General features: G+C 50.6%; 1 protein-coding gene across 3 annotated transcripts in view; it reads left to right on the top strand.

The window, feature by feature from the left end:
- The window catches only part of ADCY8 (adenylate cyclase 8), a 137,165-nt gene extending 128,136 nt beyond the window's left edge, over positions 1 to 9,029 (top strand). For all 3 annotated transcript variants that reach the window (XM_036338035.1, XM_036338036.1, XM_036338034.1), the window contains 3 exons: positions 4,882 to 4,974; positions 6,472 to 6,586; positions 8,496 to 9,029. In XM_036338035.1, coding sequence (XP_036193928.1) covers positions 4,882 to 4,974; positions 6,472 to 6,586; positions 8,496 to 8,980 — 693 coding nt within the window. In that variant the 3' untranslated portion in view covers positions 8,981 to 9,029. The remainder of the gene's footprint in view (positions 1 to 4,881; positions 4,975 to 6,471; positions 6,587 to 8,495) is intronic.
- Positions 9,030 to 25,548: the final 16,519 nt, after the last annotated feature.

The raw sequence follows: 25,548 nt of genomic DNA on the forward strand, positions 1-25,548 counted from the left end.
CAGATGCTAGGTAATTTAACCCAGCGTCACACAGCTAGCAAATGGCAAACCAAGGCTACTCAGGCACCAGCATCACAGCGACTGGGCACCGATGGGGACATTTCTCCATCTGCTCCAAGTGCCAAAGGCAAAGCCATCAACTGGCGTTTGGTCAGAGACCTGAACACAGGATGAGCACACTCTAGACAGGACTTCCTTTGTCCAGCCTCCGTGAGTGTGAAGAACACCTAACATGGGGGAGCCGAGGGGGCTCACGCTGTACTTTATTCACAGCCACAGATTTGGGCAAGAGTGGGCCTTCTCCTTCCATCCCCGGGAAGCCCAGGAGGACAAGTGTACCACGGAGTTGTTTCCCAGTGAGGCAAGGGGGCCAGGTTTTGCACCTCGACACTGGTCAGCCATCGGCTGTGGGCTGCCCCAGGGGGGTGCATAACCTAACAGCATTTCCAGCCAGGGGGCTTCGCCAGCCTGGGCAAGTCTCCGAAAAAGCATACAGCAGCCGGCCCTCAGGACATTCTGCAGGGTGGCCCCGTAAAGCGGGTCTGGGTGGGGCACCAACAGCACCTCCTACATGACCTGGACACGGTCCTCCCTGTCCCCACATTCCTTCTGGCTCCTGAGTCCCGTGGATCCCTTCTTCCTAGTCTTGCTCTGAGCCATATTATCTCCTAACTGCTGTCCCTCCTGCATCTCCCCATCGGCAATGACCAAAGGCAGAAGAACTCTGTCATATCCCTTTGACACCCAAAACCTTTCAGTGGCTCCCCTTTGCCAGCTCCTCGGGTCACCTGAGGCTTTGCAGGTACTGTCCCTGTGCCCTCTCCAGCCTTACCTGCCACTACATGCCACCCGTCCAGCACCGTCTAGCTACCTACAAGCCATCGGGCCCCCCTAGCTGTTCCACACACAGCTCCTTCTGCCCAGAGATTATTCCCTCCTCACCACACCCTCCTCCCTCCCTGGACTCCATGGCCAGAGGAAAACCTAATAGTCATTTAACAGTCAATTCAACTCCCATCCTACTTGTGACGCCTCTTCTAATTCCCTCCAGCCAGGTAAATATTGTCGCTCCTTTTCCAATGAAAAACTTATACTCAAAAAACCTTCCACCGTAAAGCCCTCAGCCCTCAGTGTACAGGTCTTCCTCCCCCACTAGCCACTTAGTTCTGGGCAGACACCCATTCATTAAATTTCTATAGGCGTTTATCACGTTGCCATTTTCAATATTCTGCACCAAATCCACAGGATAGGAATCGCTAGCCTTCATTTTAATATATTTTTATTGACTTCAGAAAGGAACGGAGAGGGAGAGAGATAGAAACATCAATGATGAGAGAGAATCATCAATAGGCTGCCTCCTGCATCCCCCACTACTGGGAATCGAGCCCACAACCCGGGCATGTGACCTGCCGGTTTATGGGTTGACGCTCAGCCACTGAGCCACACCAGCAAGGCTAGCCTTCATTTTAAACATAAGAAAAACTGGGCCTCGGAAGCACCAAGAGTGTCCAGGCCACACACCATTAAAATGGCACCACCAGGATTGGTACGCAGATCCCCTGTACCGTTTTGGTTTCTAATCGTTGTGTTGCACTGTTTCCCACTTAAGGGGCATTTCATGGTTCTGGTTTTGTGACCATAAACTCAACGATGGCCATTTCAGATGTCCTAGGGATGGGGGTGGGATCAAGATAAGTGACACAATCACTTCCTGCCTTCCGGGCTTCACAGTCCACTGAGAGACAGGGTGGCCAAGAGCTGTCTTTGAATGAGGAGTCAGTGCTAAGTGTACAGTACAGGGACCTCGAGATGCAGGGGGTCAAGGGCAACTCCATGGTAACAGCACCTGTATTCCCATCCTCCATGCCAGGCAGATAGAAAGCATACTCTCATGGATCCCGGGACATCCCCAGCGCTAGCACGGTGCCTAGAACATAAGACATGCTCATAACGGATGCTCTATTAACTACTTACATAATGGGAGACAGAAACCAGCTGGCTAATAGGAAGGTGGTGAAGGACTAGTACCCCCCAAAACATCCTCTCAAGTAAAAAAATAGAAATAGCTCCATTAACAATCATCTGACTGAAGGCTGAGACTTCAGGCTCTGTTTTATTTTCAACTCCACAGCACCCCATCTCCTGAAAGGCTCACTAGCATGTTTTTAAATTGCAAAACATAAATCTGAACTAAATGCACATCTCTGTTCCCTAAATTGTAAACACCCTGCAGTCTTCCCAAAAACTGAGACAGAGGACAGCGCCCCTAGTGGTAGAGACGGGTGTTTGTTTGCAGAGGGGAAGCTGGTGAGACTAAGGGAGGGGATTGGTCCAGGAGGCTGTCATCTTTAGAACCGGGAATTTGGAGAGGGGAGGGTAGGAGGGGAGGAAGTCGAAGAGAAAGGTCAGAGAAGGAGGAAGAGGGAAGAGAATGTTGTCCATGAGGAAGAAGACATTTCCTGGCTTGCAAACCCCAAGCGCTGTGCACTCTCCTTGTGTGACCTAGACGTGCCTCGTTTCTTTGGGTCTAAAGTGGCCCTCCAGGGGGCTCACTGCTCTTCTTGCTGAGCAGTTGCCACAGGAACCTGAGAGCCTGCCAATTCCTTCCAGCTCAGGGGAAAGCAGGGCCTTGCACAGAGCACATGCTCCAAGGCTGGGTCTGCAGCAGTGCCATCCCTCGCCCTCAGCCCCTGCCGGCCAAGGCTGAGGAGTCCCCTTGCATCTCCCTGCGCCACGCAGATGAGTGAATTAATAAAGAGGCGATTAGGAACCCATTATGCCCGCAGATGCTCTTAGCTGTACAGTAGATAAGTGTGCTGCGTGGATACTGAATGAAATAATGAAGACTCTTGCTGCCTCCTAACCGACTTCAGAGGGGGAGGCAGCTTTGCCTGGGCCTGAGATTGGCCCTCAGCCAAGTAGTCCTGAAGAGAAGAGAGATGGGGGGAGTCCCCTCCCTGCAGGAGGCTGGGGAGGGAGGTGGGCAGCCCAGGGCAGGCCGAGATCTCTGGGCTGCAGTATTAACAGCCGAAGGAAGGGCTGCTTGCAGACCAAAGCTGCTTTGGTGTCTGAGGGCACCTGTCAGTCATGGCCTCGGGTTGAGGACAGGCAGGCTGCCCGGGTGCACTTGGCAGACGCTCAGCCAGGGCAAAGCTCAGAGCAGAGGCTTCTCTTCAGCTCAAGACACAAAAGTAATGAACAAAGGCTGCTACACACACACACACACACACACACACACACACACACACTAAAGCAAATCACAAAAGCACCTGCCTGTGTTTTCCGTGTTCCCCAAGACAGTTTCTCTGGAACTGGAATTTTCCAAGGTTCTCAGCTCTGGCTTAATTTTGAGAGGATGCCTGTAGTAACATGGTCTGTAGATACCCCACCGCGTCCTCTCCATCTGCCTGCCCGCTGCCACCCCCAGGCTGGCAGGAGCCCCTGAGGATATTACAAGGTTAAAGGGAGGCAAAGAGCTGGAGAACCAGGAGTTACATCAAAGAGCTGCCAACACGAGGAAGAGGCCAGAGTTCACACTTGGGGACGGGTCTGTTGTGAACTTGGCTCCTGGGCTAGGGCTGGCTGTGCGGATGGGTGGCCTGGGCAGCAGAGGCAGTGGGACAGACAGAGTCGGGGATCTCTGAAGGCGGAGCCACGGCGCTTCTGACAGAGTAGGTGTGGGCTGTGAGGTTTTATCCAGAACATCTGGGAAAATGGAGGCCCCATTAATCAAGATGGCAGGTGGGTACAGAAGACCGAGGGTGTGGCTTTGAGAATGGCCAATGAGAGATGCCTGTTAGACTGTTAACTGGGGTGTCGCTTAGCAAATGTGTAGAAGAGTCTAAAGGTCAAGGGGGACGCATACATCCGGAGTCTTCAGGAAAGAGACTGTGTTGAAGCCACGAAACAAGAGATCGCATCGGGTGGCGGGAGTGGCGGGGGGGTGGCGGGGTGGCGGTGAGCCCATCAGCGGGATTTGACCTGGGAGACTGCGCCTCCCCTCTTGGGGCACCTTTTTCCTCTCTTGTCTTCTGCCAACTTGTGTCTTTATTTTCGCTGCACTGTCAGCTCTCCACCAGTCTCCTTTGCCAGTTTCCTCTCATCTTCCTTATCTTATAATGTAGGTGGCCCCTGGGATGGGGTGTTGTGTTCAGTTTGGATGGGGTGGTCAGCAAGACCCCAGTGGGATGACATTTGAGGAAAGACTTGAAGAAGGTGAGGGAGGAGCAGTCTACCTTGGGGGGAAGACTATCCCACTGGGGGGACAGCAAAGCAAAGGTCCTGAGGCAGAAGCAAGCCTGGCTCATGGGGATCAGCAAGGATGCTGGTGTGGCTGGAGCAAAGTGAGCGAGGAGACCAGGCAGGGGAGGACCGAAGGTCTCAGGGAAGACTCACTTTGGCCCTGAGTGGAAGAGGCGGCCACAGGAGGGTTGTGCACATTTGAATGGGATGTCTCTGATGTCCATGCTGGGCATGTAGGGTAAGGGCAGGAGCTGGTAAGTTACGGCGATACAGAAACAAGGTAAACGCTACCAGGGGCTTAGACCAGGGAGCTGGCAGAGAAGGGTTCCAAACACATGTTAAAAATAGAGCCAAAAGGATGTGTTGATGGACTGCAGGACATTTGTGATTTCTTCTTCAAATTAACAAGGTAGCTTTGTCCATTTTGAAGATTCATAGCAATAGACCTATCCTTAACGAGTACCTGGTCACGCCCATCCTGGCGTCTGGCACTTAGCAGGTGTTCAATAAACATATGTTGGCTCTCTGAATGGCCGGTCGGAGGGCATCTTCAGTGTGAGCCAGGGGGCTGTTCTCAGGACCCCCGGGCTGCTGGGAGAACACACACCAGGACTAACACCGTTGCCTGGTCTGTTTCAGCTGCTCGGCGAAGACCGGTTTCAAGACATTGAAAAGATCAAGACCATTGGCAGCACCTACATGGCTGTCTCAGGCCTGTCACCTGAAAAGCAGGTAAGGGAACTCTTGGGACTCAGCCACAACCTCTGGCAGGGGCCTCAGTATTGTCACACTGCCTTAGGCAGTGAGGCTGCCATCACCAGGAGGCAGGGGAGGGTTAGGGAGAACATCCCATGAACCAGATACTCTGGTTGTGTGATGCATGTTGCTCTTGAGCTAAGCAGAATCCACTGGATGGACCGACGCTTCTTCATGAATGAGAACCCTCTTGGCTTCCTATGAACCTCTCTGTTCATGTGATGAACAAAATCAGGGCCAGCAGTTCCCTGATTATGATTAGTTGTCGGTGTTGCTAACCCCCTGATCCTAGCCTGTTTTGTTTTTTTGTTCTTGCTTTTGTTTTCTCCTCCAAACTCATGACCAAAAGTAGCATGTAATAATAATAACAACAAGAATAACAATAGCTCCTGCTCTTTTGAATGTGGCCTGTGTGCCAGGAACTCATGTTAAGTGGGAACACCAACATCCACCTGCCGGGGTTAGTGGACGAGTCACCCGCGATAACGTCATGCTCCCACACAAGGCCTTGCCCCTTGCAGGTCCTCAATCAGTGTCACCTGGACATGAGTCTAAGTTACTCCAGAGAAGGAATCCTCATCCCTTCTCATCCCGCCTTTGCTTTCTGTCCAACTAAACACCTAGAACTATTACAAGGGTAACTGTCTGGCAAGAAGACCATGCTAGGAACTGGTCCGTGTGCCTGGCGCTCCAGAGCAGGGTCCCTGGGACAGCCTACGGCCAGGTCTGGCCAGTCACCTGTGCTTGCAGATCAGATGTCACTGAACACAGCCACACTCACTGCTTGTACTTTGTCTGCGGCTCCTTTCAAACAACAATGGCAGAGCCGAGTAGCTGCACCAGAATTGTGGCCCACGAAGCCTGAGATCTGTGCTGCCTGGCCCTCTACCGAACCGGTTTGCCAGCCTCGGCTGCATCAGAGCACAGAGCTCAAGCCCAGCCACTCCCCGTGAGGTAGGCAGGGCCAGGGTGCTCAGCGCATTTGACAGATGACAGAACTGAGGCTCAGAGAGGCTCAGAGGCTACTGGAGTTTGGTGAGTGAAGCACTTCAAAGGAAATAGACAGTTCCTAGAGTGGAAACACTACACATATGTACACAGGAGCATGTATATATACATGCATGTACATACACATACCCCCAACCCTACACACAATGTACCTACACACACACATACACACACACCCAACACTACACATACTATACACACACACCAGTGAACATGGACAGGAACTCGGCCCACCAGCCTGAATAGACAGGGGCAGGTCTGGGAAGAATGACAGGATCCACACCTATCTTACTCTCTCATGAAAACGCCCTGTGGTCCCATGTTTGCGGATATGGAGGGCCTGAATGTGCAGGAGCCACACACCTGGTGCTTCCTCTAAGGGACGTGGGGTGGGGTTAGGACGCCAGGCAGGCCCCTCGCCCGATGCTCACGCTTGCTGGAATGCGTGCCTCTCTCGCCCCCCAGCAATGTGAGGACAAATGGGGACACCTGTGCGCCCTGGCCGACTTCTCGCTCGCCCTGACGGAGAGTATTCAAGAGATCAACAAGCACTCTTTCAACAACTTTGAGCTCCGGATCGGTGAGTAGCTGCAGCGGGCGGCCACTGGGGGCCCCGGGCTGCCTGGCCTGGTAGCATGGGACCCTCCCAGGCCTGGCCATCGAGCCAGGGACGCTCTTTCCTGCAAATGCAGCAGGCTTGGCCTGACCTTGCCGAGGACGGGGACAGGGTCGGCTCAGGCTTCTCTGGCTGCCTCTCACCGAAGATGCTGGAGGCCAGGCATGGACACTGGCCCGGGTGCAGAAAAACAAAGCGAACACTTGACCGCGGCAACCTCTCTCCCACGCGGGCCTTGCTCAGGGAGGCAGCTGGCTCACCAGTCATTTCATTCTGACTTCTGTCCCCCGACCCCGAGCGAGCAGGCAAGCAGGCACGGTATTGGTCTTTCCAGATAATGCCTTCAGGCAAAAGCAGGAGTCCACTCCTGAGGATTCAGCAGGACAGGCAGAGAGCCTGGGGCACTTCAGGCGGCGGCACGGTTCGCCCTTCCTGTGATTTAGAGACGCCCTCGTGCAAAGCGACAACACAGCAGCAGTCACGGCAATGTGAATAGTCACCCTTTATCGTGTGTATCACACGCCAATTTCTTCAGCGTCTCTGCTGAGTCTTGAGGGCCTCCTGAAGCGCCAGGAAGCCCCTGCTCTGGTCCGCACTCCCATTTCCAGGACACAAACTCAGCCCGCACGGTGTGTGTGTGTGGGGGGGGGGGGGGGGGGGACTAAAGATCACACACCCCAGCAGCAGCTCCCGGGTGTCCCGAGACCAGCGACATTCCGGCTGCTAGGACTCAATCGAAAGCCATCGTTGCTGCAGCCCTGGTGTTAGATCCCTTCGCTGCTGCGCCATTTTACCAAATACCAAACTCCCTTAGCCACTTTCAAGTAAAAAAAAAAAGGTCAAGAAATACCAATGTCTGACTTGTCTGATCTAAGGATCGCCACGTGCCTTTGTTCCCTGCACCGAAAGGAATTACGTTTTGTTTTTGATCTATGGGTGGGTATTCGGGGCTTGTTCCAACATCTCCCCTGGACTTTGCGTGTCCTTTCTGAAGTCACTGGCTACAGAATGGGAGCGGGAAAGCAAAGCGGAACTCTAGGCCTGAGCGAAAGGGTCTTCTACATAAAGTCGGGACACATCTCTGGGGTCAGGGCCAACCCAGTGTGGTACAGGGTACCGCTGGCATAGTTCGGGGGTCAGAAAATTATTTCCCCAGTGGGACTAAGTTGTGGGTCCACTGTGACCGGCTCTGTGAGTTTGGCTGAGTCATTGCAACGCCGAGTGTGTCGGTAAACCTGGCATCCCACAGGCTGAGCTAAGTCAGCGTCCATGGGAGAATATGAATTCTTTTCTCTTGAGCACGCACTAGCTGCCAGGTACTATGCCAATGGCTTTGCTCATATCATCTCATTTCATCTTCCTTTTATTATTTCCACTTGACAGATAATAAAAAAGTGAGGTCCAGCCTGGCCAGTGCAGCTCAGTGGTTGAGCATCAACCTATGAACCAGGAGGTCACGGTTCCATTCCCAGTCAGGGCACATGCCTGGGTTGTGGGTTCAATCCCCAGTGTGGGGCGTGCAGGAGGCAACCGATCAATAATTCTCTCTCATCACTGATGCGTCTATCTCTCTCTCCCTCTCCCTTCCTCTCTGAAGTCCATATATATATAGATATATATATATATCTATATATATACTAAAAAATATATAGAGACTAAAAATACATATATATATGTATTTTTTTAAAAAAAACACAGACCCAAATCAATTAAGTAAGTGACGAAGGTCACTATCTAATGAGAGACAGAACTGGGCCCTGCAATCTACCCGCAGAAATCACACCCTTCATGATCACTACCCCAGACGGGTGTGGCCACCTCGTGGCTGCAGATGCCTCTTCTCTCATCTCCTGCTCCTCTGGTTCCCCCACAGGCATCAGCCACGGCTCGGTGGTCGCTGGCGTCATCGGCGCTAAGAAGCCACAGTACGACATCTGGGGTAAAACCGTGAACCTGGCCAGCCGCATGGACAGCACGGGAGTCAGCGGCAGGATCCAGGTCCCGGAGGAGACGTTCCTCATCCTGAAGGACCAGGGTTTCGCCTTCGACTACCGGGGGGAGATCTACGTGAAGGGCATCAGCGAGCAGGAGGGGAAAATCAAGACGTACTTTCTCCTGGGCAGGGTCCAGCCCAACCCGTTCATCCTGCCCCCGAGGAGGCTGCCGGGGCAGTACTCGCTGGCCGCCGTGGTCCTGGGCCTCGTCCAGTCCCTCAACAGGCAGCGGCAGAAGCAGCTCCTCAACGAGAACAACAGCTCGGGCATCAAGGGCCACTACGCCCGGCGGACTCTGCTGACGCCCGGCGGGCCCGAGCCCGGCGCCCAGGCCGAGGGCCCCGACAAGTCCGACTTGCCATAAGCGCGTACCCTTTGTGTTCCTTTTTTTTGTATTTCTTTTATATATAAAATAAATATACTAATAAAAATGTTTAATTTTTTTTAGAACAAGGATGGTCTCGCTGGTCTTTGAAGGCACTGGGTTGAAGACACGATTTGGGTTGCTCTTCGGCCACCAACGTGGACAGGTCATCTCTCACGTAGGTTCACGGAGAAGCACACATCAGGCCTAGTTCCTGACCCTGAGAGGCTGGCTCACAGCTGTGTGTGAGAGCAGGACATGTCAACAGACTTGATCCGATGGGATAATAAATAACAGCCAGCAGAGGGCGCCGGCTAGACTTGGTGCTGTTCCCAGGGCCGCAGTAGCCACTGCAGACCCAGGTCTCAGGCTGCCTCCTGGGTGCAGGGAGAGGGGGCGCTGGGCATTCCCTTCCCTGGCATTTTAATTGCAGGCCCCAGGCGTTCTTCACACTGGCTCCCGGGCCCACCAGCATTTCCAAGAGAGAGTGTAGCGCTAGGATTAGGTGTGAGCTCCAAACAAAGGAACTGATTTTTTTTTAAATATATTTTATTGGTTTTTTTACAGACAGGAAGGGAGAGGGATAAAGAGTTAGAAACATCGATGAGAGAGAAACATCGATCAGCTGCCTCCTGCACATTCCCTATTGGGTATGTGCCCGCAACCAAGGTACATGCCCTTGACTGGAATCAAACCTGGGACCCTTGAGTCTGCAGGCCGATGCTCTATCCATTGAGCCAAACCGGTTAGGGCATATTTTATTGAGGAGTCAGCAGGGGGCAGAGGCCTGCAGAACAGCCAGTGCCCATTTGAATCATTAACTGCAGGTCAGCTGCTCCTCCGGCCACCATCCTGCCCCCTCCAACCCCATCTTTTGAGTGAGCTTTCAAAGCGGGTTGAGGGACTCTGTGCGCTTGTCTTTTAACCTTTTAGAAAACAGACAGCGTGACTCCAGTGCCATCAGTTCCTGTTTGGAAGTTCAAACACGGTCTTTTCCTAACACAAGATCCCCATTTGGATAGTATCCTAACAAGAATCCTAGCTGGTTTGGTTCAGTGGATAGAGCATCGGCCTGCAGACTGAAGGGTTCCGGGTTCGATTCCAGTCAAAAGCACATACCTGGGTTGCAGGCTCGATCCCCCAGTAGGGGGCTTGCAGGAGACAGCCAAGCAATGATTCTCTCTCATCGTTGATATTTCTCTCTCTCCCTCTCCCTTCCTAAAATCAATAAAAATATTCAAAAAAAAACAACACTTTCAGATTTAGTTTCAAAGTCCACTTCTGACCATGATCTCAGCTGAGCCTCCCAACAACTCTCAGGGACAGAGGATTATCCTCATTTTCCAGCGAACGGAGGCTCACAAAATTAATAAAAATAATTGTTTGAAAAACTCCATCTAAAAATAGAGCACTAACGCTAGGAAGAGGTTAAAGATCACATGTGATCCTAAGTCTTGATTTTGTATATAAAACAAAGGCCCAGACAGGCCAAGATCCACCAACCAAAGTAGAACCAGAGCGGGGCACACAGGACCGGTTGCCTCTCCTGTGCCCTCCGCAGACTCCGCACGGGGCTCTGACCTCCTCCCTCTGCTCCCTGCACAAGGGTCACCCTGTAACCAGGGCGTACTGCGTCCTCCCTGTCCCATAATGAGCTTGGCCGGCAGCGCCATAGAAGCCCATGGCATCTGCCAACCCCCAGTCCCTCGTCAGACCCCTGCTCTGGACCGATACAAACTCAGCCTCTTCTCAATTCACAAACACAAACACGCCCCTCCCACACCCACACACCCACACACACAATCTGTACGTAGACCCATGCTGCAATAGGCTTTCCTGAATTCTAGAAAGAGGAGATGGAGGAGCGGGTGACCTGGAAATAACTAAATACCTTCAGATTGAATGTTAGGTATCTCCCCCTTAAAGGGCCATCCCGCTATCCACCTGGTCCCTCCTCTGCCCCTCCCTCTCCCTTTCAAGAGCAAAATCTAACTCCTAGCATTTTCTCATGCCAAGGAACATAAACCTTCTTTATTCGTCCAACAAGCAATCACGGAGCACCTCGTCTACTCCACTGCAACCTCCCGTATGCCAGAGCTGTGCTGTGCGCTTGAGGCCAGTTAGAAAAAGCTCTCAGATACCTGCAGGGAGGGAAGAAGGGAGTCAGCAGACGGGGTACTGAAGGGCCTGCAGACAAAAGAGCAGCAGGAGCTAAGGCCCTGTGGTCAGCCCTGTGTGGCCGGGCCCTGCAGTGGAATGAGGTGAGGGCGGTGTGAGATGAGCTTAGAGGCAGCCAAGAGCCAGCCTGAGGGAGCATTTTGTTGTTGTCATGTTTTTGTTTGTTTGCTTGAGCTCCAGCCAATATCTCACCTTCAACACCAAGGTACTCAACAAGGCATTTTCCCCGAACAGAGAGAGGCTCCTCCTGTCAGGGGGAGTAGGCCGACCCAGCCAGAAGCATGATAAATAGTCAACCAGACGCCCTGGGACCCAGAGGCCCGAAGGTGCACAGCTGTCGCCTAGGGGACGCAGTCTCTTCTCTGCACAGAGGAAGGGTTTTTAAAGGAAACTAGGAAAGCAAACTGCCCCGGACAAAGACACTGTTGAAGCCGCCCCATTAGGGACCCCTCGCCTCCCTCTGGTGACACTGGTGGGTGGCAGGAGGCCTCTGATGAGTGTGGACACCGCACCCCCCCCCCAACTGCCCACAGAAGACACCGCAAGCTGGGACCTGTCTCCTGACACCTATCAATTTGTTGCTGAAATAAGCACCTTCTTGGCTGAAAATGATGAATCTCTCTCTGCTCCGTGACCTGTGTTTGGGCTTGTTCAGCTGCCGGCGAGCCGAGCAGGTCACGGCGCAGTGACTGTCCTGAACTCTGACAAGGCGCCTGGAGAGGGACAGGGAGGGGCGGTGCTCCCACACCCACTCCAGTCTCCCCATGGTGCAGATGACACGGGATTCCAAAAGTCTTCTGAGTGGGTGTTGTGGGCAAGAGGGAGGGAGGGCAGGGAAGGGTACAGGAAACCACACCCCCAGTCCTTGGGGTCCTCACTGGGGTCCTCCTTCAGGACCCAGAGCCACACCCCCAGAGAGAAGTAGATCTCCCAGGGGCTCCTGGCTGCTGGCTGCCCAGGCCCTGGACTGCGCTCCTCCCTGCTTTGCTGGGGCGTTCATTTCTGTGTTGCTTGTTTAGCACAAGCCTCTGTCTCGGGTTCCAGTCCTTGTCCTGCTCATTAGGTTCACTCTCCGCTGGCCTCGTTGCAATTTATTCCCTCCTCTGCTGCCGGAGGCGGCTGAGAGCAGCAGGGACCGGCCCCTCTGCAGGAGCCAGTGGCAGAGGAAATGCCATTAGCTTCCAATCCACAGAGCAGGGAAGGGGGTGGGCTTCTCACCTGTGGCCAAGCTTCTGTGGGGGAGGGGGGGAGGGGGAGGGCCAGCAGGGAACTGGAAGCCTGGGCAGAGCCTGCCCTGAGCCCGGAGGAGGCTGGGAGCTGGCGCTGGCGATGTGCTTGTGTGGGACACAGGATGCAGGGAGAGCGCCGGCAGCCCAGACGGCTATTTCAAGCACCGCATCCCTGCCCACTACTGGGAGCCCAGGATCTTGGAGAAAAGGCCTGCGAGACCTTTGATTGGAATCAGCGTTGGAGGCCGAAGCTGCAAATAGGATTGAGCGAGGTTAAGCGATGCCGTAAAATGAACCAAGAAGGGAGACTGAGTTGAAGTCAGATTCCCCTGTGTACCTGCTTCACCCCCATCACATCTGCCCCCAGGGGCAGTGGGGCCCGGGGTCAAAGGCTGCCCCACCTCTCCGAGGCTGCAGTGCTGGGGTGTTTACTTCATCTCTCTGAGCCTCAATTTCCCACATGTGTGGAAAGCCACTCTGGGGCGGGATCAGAGCAGGCTGTGAGGGACCAGCATCCCCAGCAGTGGTGGGCAGTGCACTTCCGGTCCCCAGCGCTCTGCCAGGGGAGGGAAACAGCCCTGGACAGAGAGAAAGCAGTAGGCTGGTCGCACCCGGCGCTCACGGTGTGCGCCCTAACATCTCCGGGTCCCATTCCAGCCCCAAACCTTTGTGGGCCACCTCGAGTGCCAGGCTCTCTGAAAGGGCACCAGGAGATAGGCCTGCTGCCTCCCTCACTGGGCTTGCAGTTCTGCGCGGAGCAGAACAACACAGTCCACTGATCTCCACGTGGCCCGGGCATCATCTGAAAGGCTCAGGAGGCCTTGAGCCATGAGCAGCGAGTGTAAGCTGCAGGTGGGGACAGTGGTTCCACCCGCATCCGCTCTAGTCTGAGCACTAACCTCATGCCCCCATGGGTCCACCTCTGAAAATGCCACAAGGGTCACGACCGGCCCTGAACACTCTGGTGAGCGGGGACACGGGCACAAAGCAACTGAGGACATAAAGACTCAGCATCCCCCCTGGTACTGGCAAGTGCTCTGTAAAGTGTGACAGAAAGTGGGGCTGGCTGCCCTGGCTGGTTTTCCTCAGGGGTTAGAGCATAGGCCTGTGGACTGAAGGGTCTCAGATTCGATTCCGGTCAAGGGCATGTACCTTGGTTGCAGGCTCCATCCCTTGCCCCAGGTTAAAAGCAACCAATCCATGTGTCTCTCTCACATCAATGTTTCTCTCTCTGTGTCTCTCCCACTCCCTTCCACTCTCTCTAAAAATCAATGGGGGAAAAAATCCTCAGGTGAAGATTAACAAAACAAAAAAATAAAGTGGTGTTATGGGTTCACTCAGCGAGATAGACCACTGACTCAGAATTTAAATTTAAGAGCCTTTATTAAGCTGGCCAGCTGACTACAGTTACAGCACCCTGCCGAAGCAGAGGGCTGAACTGCAGCGCAAACTACAGGAGTTACATTTTATTATTAAATTCTGTGGAGGCCCAGAGAAAAATGTGTCTTTCAAATTCTGGGCCCCCAATATGGAGGACACTCTCTTTATTTATACTTTTTCCAGTCCTTTGTCTCCCAAATTTGGAATGAGACTTCGGCCTTCTGAGAAAGAAGGCCTGCATGCTGGGAAGGGGCCATGAGACCATATCTCAAGGCCTGGCCTGATGTCAGTACCTTCCTATCTATGTGTTTTAGGAACAGACAGCACAGCATGACCCGTCTGGCCAAAGCGCCAGATATGCAGCCCAGCACATTGGAGCTGGTTAAATGAGGGGATCACTGCTAAGGAGGACATATCTGGGCTAAAACCTGAAGGAGCCAGCACTCAAAATAACACCTGGCTCAAAACGCAGTGATAAGTGCCAAGACTGCTAACGGACTACTGTATAAACAGGCGGTGATACCTTCAGACGTTTCTAATCCTGGCGTCCAGCCCACAGCCCAGCCTGACGGCTCTCCCCAGCCCCAGTGCCCCAGTGGGGACTGAGTAAGTCACAAGGTCCTGACCCTTCCCTGCGCAGCTGGCACAGCCTCCAGACCTAGGTCAAAGCGCCCAAGGAACCCGCTGGCCCCTCGCATCTGAGCAGCCATGGCCACTTCAGAGAGGAGCATCATTAGGAGGGGCTCACAGGCCAGGAAGGAGAGCAGAGGGAGCTCCGTTTCCTGGCACAGGGAGATCAGATTCAGGGAAGTGTGCAGCTGCCCTTAGAACCCGCCTTGACATTGGGATTCGCTTTCCTTTGCTGCCATCTGGTGGTCACACGTGGGAACAACAGCCTGGAGTGTGGGAGGCTGCTTCCACAATCAACTGAGTTGACTCCCTGGTAACCAGGCGCTGTTCTGGACGCTGGTGCTGGACATGGAGCTGTGGACAAAGCTGACCAAACCCCCTGCCCTCACGGGGCTTGCACTCCAACTGGCTGCATCAGACACAGCTGCTTAAAGGCTGGCAATGACAAGGGTTCAGGGGGAAAGGCACTGCCTGGACCACACAGCTTGCTAGTGGAAAAGCTGACCTGAGAACTCCCTGCATAGCCCCCCTTGCCTTCCCAGGAGTCAGGCAGAAGGATGAAAGGCTGGCTCTCAGATTTTGTGAAAATAGCTTCACTGGACCGCAGCCCAGCCCACCTGGAGACACGGTGCCTCTGGGCATCATGAAGTCAGGAGAGTCCATGTCTGATTTTAAAAGGACCACTCCGGCTACCACATGGAGAAGGGATTGGAGGCGAGTCACGTGGAAGCAGCAGGCCATCAGAAGGCTCCTGTCAGTGTAACCGGGAAGTGCATCCTGGCCACTTACCCCCATCCCTCTCTCATGTTAGAGCACACCGAAGCCCTATAAAACCTGGGGGAGCCAACTGCTTCTAAAGACAGGGGAGGGTATGCAAAAGAAAACTCAGCCCTTCAAAGTTAGCAACGTCCTTTAACATCACAACTTGTGCTCTTCTCCACTCCTTGAGGACTAATAAAATGAACCCTCCCCATCCAAACACTCTAAATTAGAAATTTAACATTTCATTAACAGCATCCTTTACCTGGAATAATTATCACCAGATGCAGACGAATGGCAGGGATTAGGCATTTTCCACCACGAGAGACTTTCACTCCACCACTTCCGCCCCCCCACCCCCTCTCCCGCTGTTTCCTTGAGCTGGGACTCGCTCACCTGCCTGACAGCAGTTCTCCTGGGCTGGGGCACTGTGGTGAGGAGAGGGGTGGAAACTCAAAACATCCAACAGGCAGAACCGTGGCTAAACTAAAAACAGTAAGAATAACATGGCGGCTATCGTTTGTTAAGAGCTTACGATGGGTTGGAAACTATGTTAAGAACTGAATACACCTGCTAAAGCAACGAAATGTCTCCCCCAATTCACTGCCAAGTTACCATTCAAGATCACCTTGGAACCTTAGCCGGGGTCCCCAGTGCAGCAAGATGCTACAAGCCACATAGAGGAAGAGCAATATGGCGGTGGCTTGGTGCTTACAAAAATCCAACCTTCCAACCTCTTCAAGGGTCACCTTCCTAACCATGCAGGTCCCGATCCTGAGCCTGGATGTCTCGATTGTCTCCTTCTCTGCTGCTCCAACGTGCTGGCCACTTAACTATGTGCTCATCGCCCCACCGGCTGGGACTAGTTCTGAGATACTGATGAGCACCCATGTCCTGGGTGTCAATCCCTCCTCACAGGCTTCCTGCACAGCCGTCCTGACAGCTGGGGCGGGTGAGACCTGCCCCTCCTCCCACCGCCCTTCCCAGGTGGGTCCCAGGGATTTAGAGGAAACCACAGGAGTCTGATAACACTGCTGGTAAGTAGCAGAGCCTGGACTCAACGTTGAATCTATGTCGGACAACCCATGCCTTCGAGAAGCTTGTCCCACTGCCCCTCGCAGGTGCTCACAGACGCCTGCTGAACACAACTGAAGGAAGGATTTAGCCCAGAGGAACAGCCCTCCATGGGTGGTACATTTTCACCTTTGGTACCATAACTACGCACATAGGACCTCTTCGAAGTCCCTTAAATCAAAGTGCAAAGGCTGCCCCTTCCGAAGGCCGGTCCAGGTCAGCCCAGCTCCATCCCAGGCCCTTGTACACTTTGAACAGAGACTCTGCCTGTATGTCAGAATCTTTGACATTCACCAAAGTAGAAGAAAGACAGCATCCCAAGAGGGATGGGGCAGAGAAAAGCTAGAAACCCAGAAAGTTGGCCAAGGTTTATAAGCTGGGACAGGGTCCAGAGCCCAGGACTCAGCCACACAACGGCCAGCCCCACCGTTTTTGCAGAATGCTAGTGCTGAGCCAGTCTAGGGAACGTCTCATTGCTGTTTTTAAAGTGACACCAACAGACGTTACATGATGTGCCCACACAGACCCAGCAGCTGAGGGGCAGAACTGAAACTGGAGTCTGAGGGATCCTAGTGTATTTGAACCCAAGTCTGGTGGCCCACCGCCTGGGGTGCTCCTCCCCCGACTATGCAGTGATTCTAAAGTCAGGCAGGCCTGAGTTAGAAACCCTCACTCATGGTCTCTATGGAGAAGGTTATTAACCTCTCCAAGCCTCCAGGTTCTTCTCTAAAAATGAGGACAATAATGAAACCTACCACATAGGTTTGTTCCAAGGATTAGAAGAGAGAATATATTGAAAACATTTCTTGGAATATGAAATAGCTCAAATACTATTGGCTCGTATTATATAACAGTGGCCCCCATTCTAACCTTTAAGAAGGTTTTCAGCTATTCAGAGAGTCAGCTAAGTTAAAAACTTACAGGGAGTAGACCTTACAGGGGGTTTAGAGCAATAAACCTCCCAATTACAAAGTTTGGATTTGTTCCTTTAAATTATTTTGAAATTGTCCTTCAGTAAGATCTCAAAGGCAAGAACATTCCTTCTTTCCTGATACTTTCTTGTATCACAAACTATATTGGTTTTAGATTCCCCAGACCAATCAGAATGGGACATGACCATGCTGCTGTTTATCCTCAAATAATGTCTGTGACCGCCGCCTGGCAGCCAGGACTGGAAATAGCAACCCTTAGTTAACAGTAGGAGCCAAAATATCACATTCAGTGGAATAATTTAGTTGCTTTAACCCAGACACTTCTTTTACTGTTCTTATTTTCAAAAGTAATGTTGACTATAGGTTGCTCTATTCCTTATATCCCAATGGAATATCCATACACAGATAAAGGAAGCATATCCACTAGTACTCTTTTTTTTCCATTCATGTATTCAAATAATATGTATTGAGTGCTTACATAACAGTGCCAGTCATATACTAGGTGCTAGGGACAATAGTGAACAAGCCAGGGACATGGTTCCTGCCCCCAGAGACCTCTGGGCTAGCAGAGAGATGGTAACTCATCATTGAGAAAAATAACTGTATAATTGCAATTGTAATAAGAGCTGGGTGAAAAAATCAGGGGACTCTAAGAACTTTGAACAGGTTGCTGATGTGGCCCTGAAAGAGGATGGTCCCTTCCTATTCCACTGAGCTGAACATGGAGGGGAAGAGCCCAGTGGTAGACACATATGGTTTTAGGCAAAAACACTGACGAACCAAAATCACAAAGCAGGGAGTTGGAAGGGAGGCATCATCAGGTCAGATTTGTGTGGCTGATACAGGAAGTTCAGCTGGCTCAATATCGGTCCCAACCTTTTCCAAGGTTTCTTCTGGTGCTGCAGAGGCTGGAAATCCGAAAACCACATTTCCCCGACTCCCTTGCAGCTAGGATTCTAGATGTGATTCAGGGTTCCCTACTGGTCTTGCTGACTCAATACAAATGCAGAACTGGGTTAAGTGGGAAGAGAGGGGTCAGTGGGCAAGGCATCATTTTGCTGGAGCAGATCTAGAAGGGATGGCACAGGTCTGAGCCAAGAGCTGGACTGTGGCATGAGTAAGAAACACTTGACTTTTCCATTAGACAACCATCATCTCTTATTTTATTTCTAATCCCAAGAAGGCCTAACTAGCCTTTATTAATGAGCACATTCTCTGAATCTGAAACTTGCTCTCTGACATGTGCTTTTAAAGTTGTAAAATGTTGGGGTTTTTTACTTTTAGAATTTCAAGCCTTCTGGAATGTTTCCTATAAATAATTTGAAGTAGGAATCATATTTTTTTTTTCCTTCTGACAAGCTAATTACATCAACCACATTTTAACATTTATTAAACAGTCCTCTCCCCACTGTCATTGCCATCATATATCAAGTTCCCAGTTTTCTGTGTAAAACTGTTTCTAGGCTATTCATCCTGTTATGTTATTTACAATATGTCTGAAAACTTGAGAAATATAAAATTAATTTATTTTAAAATAATACATTCATTCCATTCTTCAAATTATATGTTCAATTTACATTCTCTTGGTCCAGAAAGTAAAAAACTAGCTCAAATTCAAGGGGTAAGGAAAGAAATTCCTTTTAAGGGGAGTACCTGCAAAATTGCAAAGGATGGGCAAAGAATTGAGCATAATTTTTAAATTAATCTGTCACAAGCAGTAATGATGCTTAAATATTTAACATGCTCATTAATATCGACCTACTTATTTAATATTACTTTATATTTTCCCTACAAAGTCCAAATTGATTGAATATCACTTACATACTTAAAATCAGACAAGAATCTTGGCATGTTTTAAATCCTTACAAACCCCATTCCCATCTTTCATGCATTTATTGTCCAAAATTTTAATTCCATCATTTGATTTAAATACGAAAGCTGTGTGTGTGTCATGTGCAGATTTAACTCACTGTAGATAATTACATACATATTTCATCTTTCACATACATTGTTCACGGTTTCTTCTTACATCTTCTCTCTTCCATGTTCATTTTTCTTCTTGATGAATTTGTATCATTCTGTAGTTCTTCCAGCAAATACATCTGAGTTGTAACTTCCTTTCCTTTGTAGGCTAAAAATAGCATTACTTTGCATTTACTCTTGAACGATTATTTGGTTCTCTGCATAATTCTGGGTGAGAGTTATGTTATCTCTGCACTTTGATGGAGGGAAATTTTATATATATCCTGAGGACTTCAAAACCAGATTTCAAATACCATATTATTTTTATGGGAGAGGTAGGTTTAATAGTGAATCAATTTAGAAGAGCTGACTAAAGGAAAATAATCAAAAAGGTCAATGTCATGTATAGGTTACTGGACAAACTGAAGAATGAGAAACACCTCTTTAACCATCCCAAGTTCCCTGCCCCACCCCCACGCCCGCAGCAGCCAGCTGCCCCACAAGGCCCGGCGGATCGGCCAGCTGAACTCCACGTGACAAATGTGTAAAAAGCAAGAGTGTCGAACTTCTCTCTCTACAGACTTCTCCAGAATTCCCTGGCACTTTGCAAAAGTGCTACTTTTATCACTTTCAATTTAGGGCAGCAGTAAATGCAGGCTTCGCTTTAGAAGGAAGAAACTAGAAAGAGCTGGTTACTGAGACATGAAGAGACAGCTGAGAGGTCTCCAAAACCCCCAAGAGGAGAATCCCATTTACAGAGACAAGGCGACAACTGCCCCATCGATTGGGACTTCTACATCTCCCTTCCCCACCCTCCCATCTGTCTTCCCCTGAGCAGAGAGCTCAGATGCAACTCGCAGGCCCCCTTGTAACACCGTTAAGTGAAGCAGTCAATACAAACTTAATATCACATCTCCCCCAATGGCATGACGCTAGACGCCACACCCAGGCTCAAGCATTTCCTGTCGAATGTCCATATGCTCCCCTCCCAGGCCGCACTGGTTTGGAGGGACAGTAACCAATGCTCAGTAGGCAAAGTGCTCTGCAGAGTGAGCTGTGAAGCCAGAAGGGAGAGGGAATCTGGCCCTCGTTCTTGGGTCTCAGGACTCCAGAAGGAGGATGACTTCCCTGTAAGCCTCAGCCATGAGTCGCGGGAGATGGGAAACCATTTTTAGAAACTAGAACATCTACTCTCAGTTGAGACAGAAGAAAATGGACATGGTCACAAGTCCCGGAAGGGGGTGTCAATTCTCTTTCTAGAAAACAGTCTGGGAGCATCTATTTAAAAATACATATGTTCTCCCCACCATTTGCTTTGTTTTGAGAGAATCCAGTGTATACATACAAAATACATATAGATATTTACTGTATGGTTATTTGCAATGGCAAAACCCTGGAAACCACTTCTATATTCATCAATAGGAAATTAATTGAAGAACTATGGTATCTATGCTATGAAATATCATGTACCTCTTAAAAATAAAGAGGTGTGTGTGTGTGTGTGTGTGTGTGTGTGTGTGTGTGTGTGTGTGTGTTTTGAACTGGAGGAATGTCCATGACATGCTATTAAGTAGAAAAAGTAGTAAGCGGGAAAAAGCAAGCTTCCCTGCAAACAAGTGCAGGTCACAATCGCCAGCAGAATGTGGCAGAATCGGAGCGGACCAGAATCCATAGCGTGTCCCCTCAGGGGTTAAGCGACTGCCTGTCCAGATGAACCTGAACTCACTCAAGATCCTGAGGTCAGTGGGGTTAACATAATCTCTCCGAGCATCTCCCTCAAGAAAGTTATTTATTCCCTAGTCCCGGCTTCCACTGGAGGATGCTAATCTGCTAATGGCCCTTTCAAGCGAGGCACATGTCCAGCATCTTCTACCAAGGGACTGCATGTCTGTCTGTACTGGCTTTCAGGGAACTGCAGATCAATGCTTGCTACTCCATCTGCAAACTCTCTGCCCTGAGCCAGCGGTGGCCTCCAGGACAAAGGCCAGCGTGCCTTGCCATTAGCAATAATAGGTGTCCGACCATCACATCCAGGGAGGGAGCCAGCAGGTCTTGTCCAGTACACAAGCCTCTGAGTGCTCTGCGGGCAAGGAATAGCTCCAACCAGATAGACTCGGCACTGAGATCTCACAGACACAGACATGGACGCTCAGAGGAGAAAGTCCTCAGAGAACCTAACCCGATGCCTTCTGGCCACAGATGCGGAACCGATGACAGAGACCTTTTCTTCAGACACAACTGTGACAGTGCCAACGCCCTCCTTAATGGCTCCCCATCAGCTAAAGAATAATCATCATAATAGTAACACCATCAGCAAGATTGTAGCTCATCACATACAACGCACCATCAATGAGAAGCTGTGCCTTTACTTGTCTACCTCGAAGGAAATATTTATCTGCCAATTAAATGGTGACACACAGTCCTGTGGGGGGTATGAATCGGTCACACCAGCATCTTGTTGCTTTGAAATGTTTCTCATCTGTTTTGAGGATTTGGGCAATTTCCATTGCCATCGTTGCAATTCTTTGTGTTTGAGGGGCAACCCTGGTCGCATGTATCATGGTAACAAAACAGAGCAGTAGCATCTCATGTAGGTGTCTTCCTGCTTTGAGCCTGTAAGGCACTGGGTTTTGCTTTGCAAGTAAGTATAGAATTGTTGTTATCCTGCCAATAAATATTTGCTTCACTAATTTCAAATCTCCCTCCTGCTGCTGTTTCCACGCTTTTTAGCAGATATAATTTTTAATCCAATATCAAATGATAGTGTATTCTTTTAGATATATTTTAAGTGGCAACTAAACTCAACACCCATTAAGTCAACAATGTGTGTCATGCAATGGAAATCAGGACAACATGGACAGTGTGCCCAAGTTCATGAGTACTCGAAGATAACCTTGTCACATCTGCTATGTGATTGGCAGTAACTGTAAAGTACGCTCCACCACAGACACATGCAAAGTTGAGAGATCCTATCCTACCGCAGAACAACGTGCATCTTGAAATCAATGAAATGAAAGGACAAGAGCTAGTGCTTATTGAGCACTTACTATATGCCAGGCATGTTTCCAAGTTCTTTTCAAGTCTAATAAATTTAATCTTAGCACAACACTAGAAGAAAATAGCATGTACCCATTTTATGGATGAGGAGCGAAAGCTCAGGCAGCCAGACAAACTTTCCCGAGGTCACGTGGTCTCCTCCCCTTTTATCACTTCCTCTGGCCAACCCTCCCTCATCTTTGAAAACTCAATTCAGATGTTGCTTCCTTCCCAAGCTGGTCATGATGGTTCCTCCTGAAACCCTCCTGAAACTTGAGTTAGGAGCCTGCACTGTGCTTCTCTCACAGGTGAACTTCCCTCTCTACGAGCACTTATCACCTTACATTTCATCTCCCTTCTCAGAGCTGGTGGTAGGTCAGCATGCAATGGTTCAGAGTCCTGGCCAATGACTTACGTGACCAGATGGGCCTTTGTGCTGGTGAGTCAGGGCCTTGGGGTCACCAATCATTCAATGGTGTGGATGGCACATGCATGTCTGTCTCTCCTGCTGAACCCCCTCCACATCCTCACCATGGGGCCCTGCATCTGGCACATACTGAGCCCTTCATAAATGCGTATAGAAGTGAGTCTATTGAGATGGGCCCATGGTCGCCTAGCAAGTCAAATGGGTTTGTCCATCGAGCCATGGGAACAATCTTTGGAGGATCCATCCCATCCCCATTAGCAGGATCAGCGTGAGGACAGGCAGGGAGCGAGGAAGAGAGATGCCTGAGAAACGAAAGGTTCAGATGTCAGCCACGAAGGGGAGCACGGGAGAGGCAGGAGCCCTTGTTCATCACTGAAGACTGGAGCTGGGAGGACCCTGTAGAGACTGGATCTGCCAGTTTCAGGGGGAAGGAAGTGAGGCCCAGGAGGGGTCCTTCCTGGCCAGAGGCTCTCGGACAGCTGCAGGTCCTGCACATGCCCCATCCACTCCACCCCCCAAGCCTGAGGGCTGGTGGCTAAGCTCTTTCAAATCCAAAGGCAAGAATCACAGCAGGTAGTTCCCATAAACAGACGAGGATTCTAAATAGACCACTTTCTTCTTGGAAGGCTTTTCCTCTGGCAAGGAGCTGACTTGCTACATTTAGGGCCAAGACACATGTATCGACAGAGTTTAAAATGACTGAGAGACAGACGTGCCTAAGGAAAGGGCTGACGGGCTCTCTCAGCACAACTCCACCAGCTGATCATCATACAAATTCTGGCTGGAACCAATCATCCTTGGCATGAAGGACAGGGATGAATCTGGGCCAAGACAGTAGAACACTGGGACTGGAGGCAGTGCCCAGTCCCCTGAAAACTGGCAGCAGGAGCTCACCCAGGGCAGTGACAGGCTCCCCAGATTTCTAATCCATCATAGGGGTGGGGAGAGAATCCTGGACCTAAGAGAGGGCACACCTGGATGAGACCCCGTCTCCTGAATCGCAGTCCCTTACCCTCCACCACTTTGAGTCCAGCACCACGGCAAGGGTGCCCTTCTACTGCAAATTATTCAAGAGTCCCCCCCTCGTTCCTGTGTCCTGGTGTTTCTCACATGGTGCAATGACTTACCATTTGAAGCTATCACTACAAGACCTTTAGAGATTTTATTAAAGAGTAGGTCTTGCCTGGATGGCATGGCTCAGTTATTGAGCACCAACCTATGAACCAGGAGGTCACGGTTCAATTCCCAATCAGGACACACGCCTGGGTTGTGGGCTCAATCCCCAGGAGGGGGCATGCAGGAGGCAGCTGATCAATGATTCTCCTTCATCACTGAGGTTTCTCTCTCTCTTCCTCTCCCTTCATCTCTAAAATCAATAAAAATATATATATTTTTAAAAAGAGTAGGTCTTTCTTTCCCTTTTGTACCACAGTCAACCATTTCTCCGGTCTTTTGACATGCAGTAGTTGTTCTGCCCAAAGACCAAAGTGCCAGCACAAACAACCAGCAAATACATGGAGCTGGGCTCTGCGTGTCTTACTGTTGTGAGAGGTAATCCTATGTTAGCTGAAGTGAGAGGCCTTATGAGTCAATTACGTGTTGGCAGAGCAAAATCACTGTTATGCAATTCAGAATTTACAGTGGAAACATGTGTCGGAATTCAAACATGCTATCATTTCCGCCAGAGACTAATAATTACTATGGGATAATCATTTCACACCAAGGAAATCACCATCTTACCTTCAACAATAAACATGAATTGTCTCCAGCGAGGTTTCCAAGGACTGAGAGGCCCTGGGCATGAACTGCATGCTAACACTAAAAGTCCCAGCAAGGTGGGACAAGTAGGTGACCCCACGTGTGCACCTACTATGTGCTAGGAACCGTGAGGAAGTACAGAGAGAAAGTGACACATAATCCTCTTCCTTAAAGACACCCCGAGAGCGGCAGTGGTACCTCTTTACGCTCGTGCGCCTTTAATCTATATTTCTGTGTATCTGACCTTCTCTCACCATCCCCAGGCGTCCATCTGCCTTGGCAAGGAAGACTGTGACTTCTTTTACCTGGGCAAGAGGATTAGGACTCTTACAGCAGATGTGCAAAGAGGAAGGAAGAACATTTGGAATTCAGATTTTGCCTGCTAAAATAGAATTTTTGAGACAATATTTTGAAAGTCATACTTTATTAAGATCTATAGCAGATATTCCGTAAGTGCCAATTACCATATCAAAAGCCAGACCTGCCTGAGGGGAACGCTGAGGTTTTCCTAAGCGGGGCACAGACAGTGCTTAGCATGAGACCTTGTGGAAGCCCCATCGGAAACCCGGGGAAACTGGGAGCCTTTCCAACCCAGCGGAGAAAGGAGAGTGAGGTAGGGGAGCAAGCAACCAGACACGGGTGCAGCGGCTGCGACCTCTAGAATTTCAACACAGAAAGTGAGATAGTTCAAAGGCTTTGCCAGAGACCCCTGGTGTCCCAGCCACGCTGAGAGACAGCCTAAATGGTTGCTCCTGAGCCTCCCTTAGCCCCACCCCACCCCCAGCATGGAATGGACCCAGACATTTCTGCCTTTCTGGCGAAGAAGTTGGAAGGAAACTGCATTGATGGCTTCTGCTGGCCTCCCAAGGACAAGGAGTAAAGTGGCAGAGCCACATGACCAAGCAGTGGGCAGCCAGGCTGGATGCAAGAGAGAGAGGGAGAGAGGGGGGGCGGGGGGGGGGGGGGGGAGGGAGAGAGAGAGAGAGAGAGAGAGAGAGAGAGAGAGAGAGAGAGAGAGAGAGAGAGAGAGAGAGACGCGTCACACAGCTGCCCTTAACCAATCATTCACAAAGGGCAATGGGATGAACACAATTGGCTTAGACCCGTGGTCAGCAAACTGTGGCTCCAGAGCCACATGCAGCTCTTTGGCCCCTTGAGTGTGGCTCTTCCTAAGCCTTAGGAGTACCCTAATTAAGTTAATAA

This window comes from Myotis myotis, unplaced genomic scaffold, assembly GCF_014108235.1.
Source record: "Myotis myotis isolate mMyoMyo1 unplaced genomic scaffold, mMyoMyo1.p scaffold_m19_p_16, whole genome shotgun sequence".
Lineage (NCBI taxonomy): Eukaryota > Metazoa > Chordata > Mammalia > Chiroptera > Vespertilionidae > Myotis > Myotis myotis.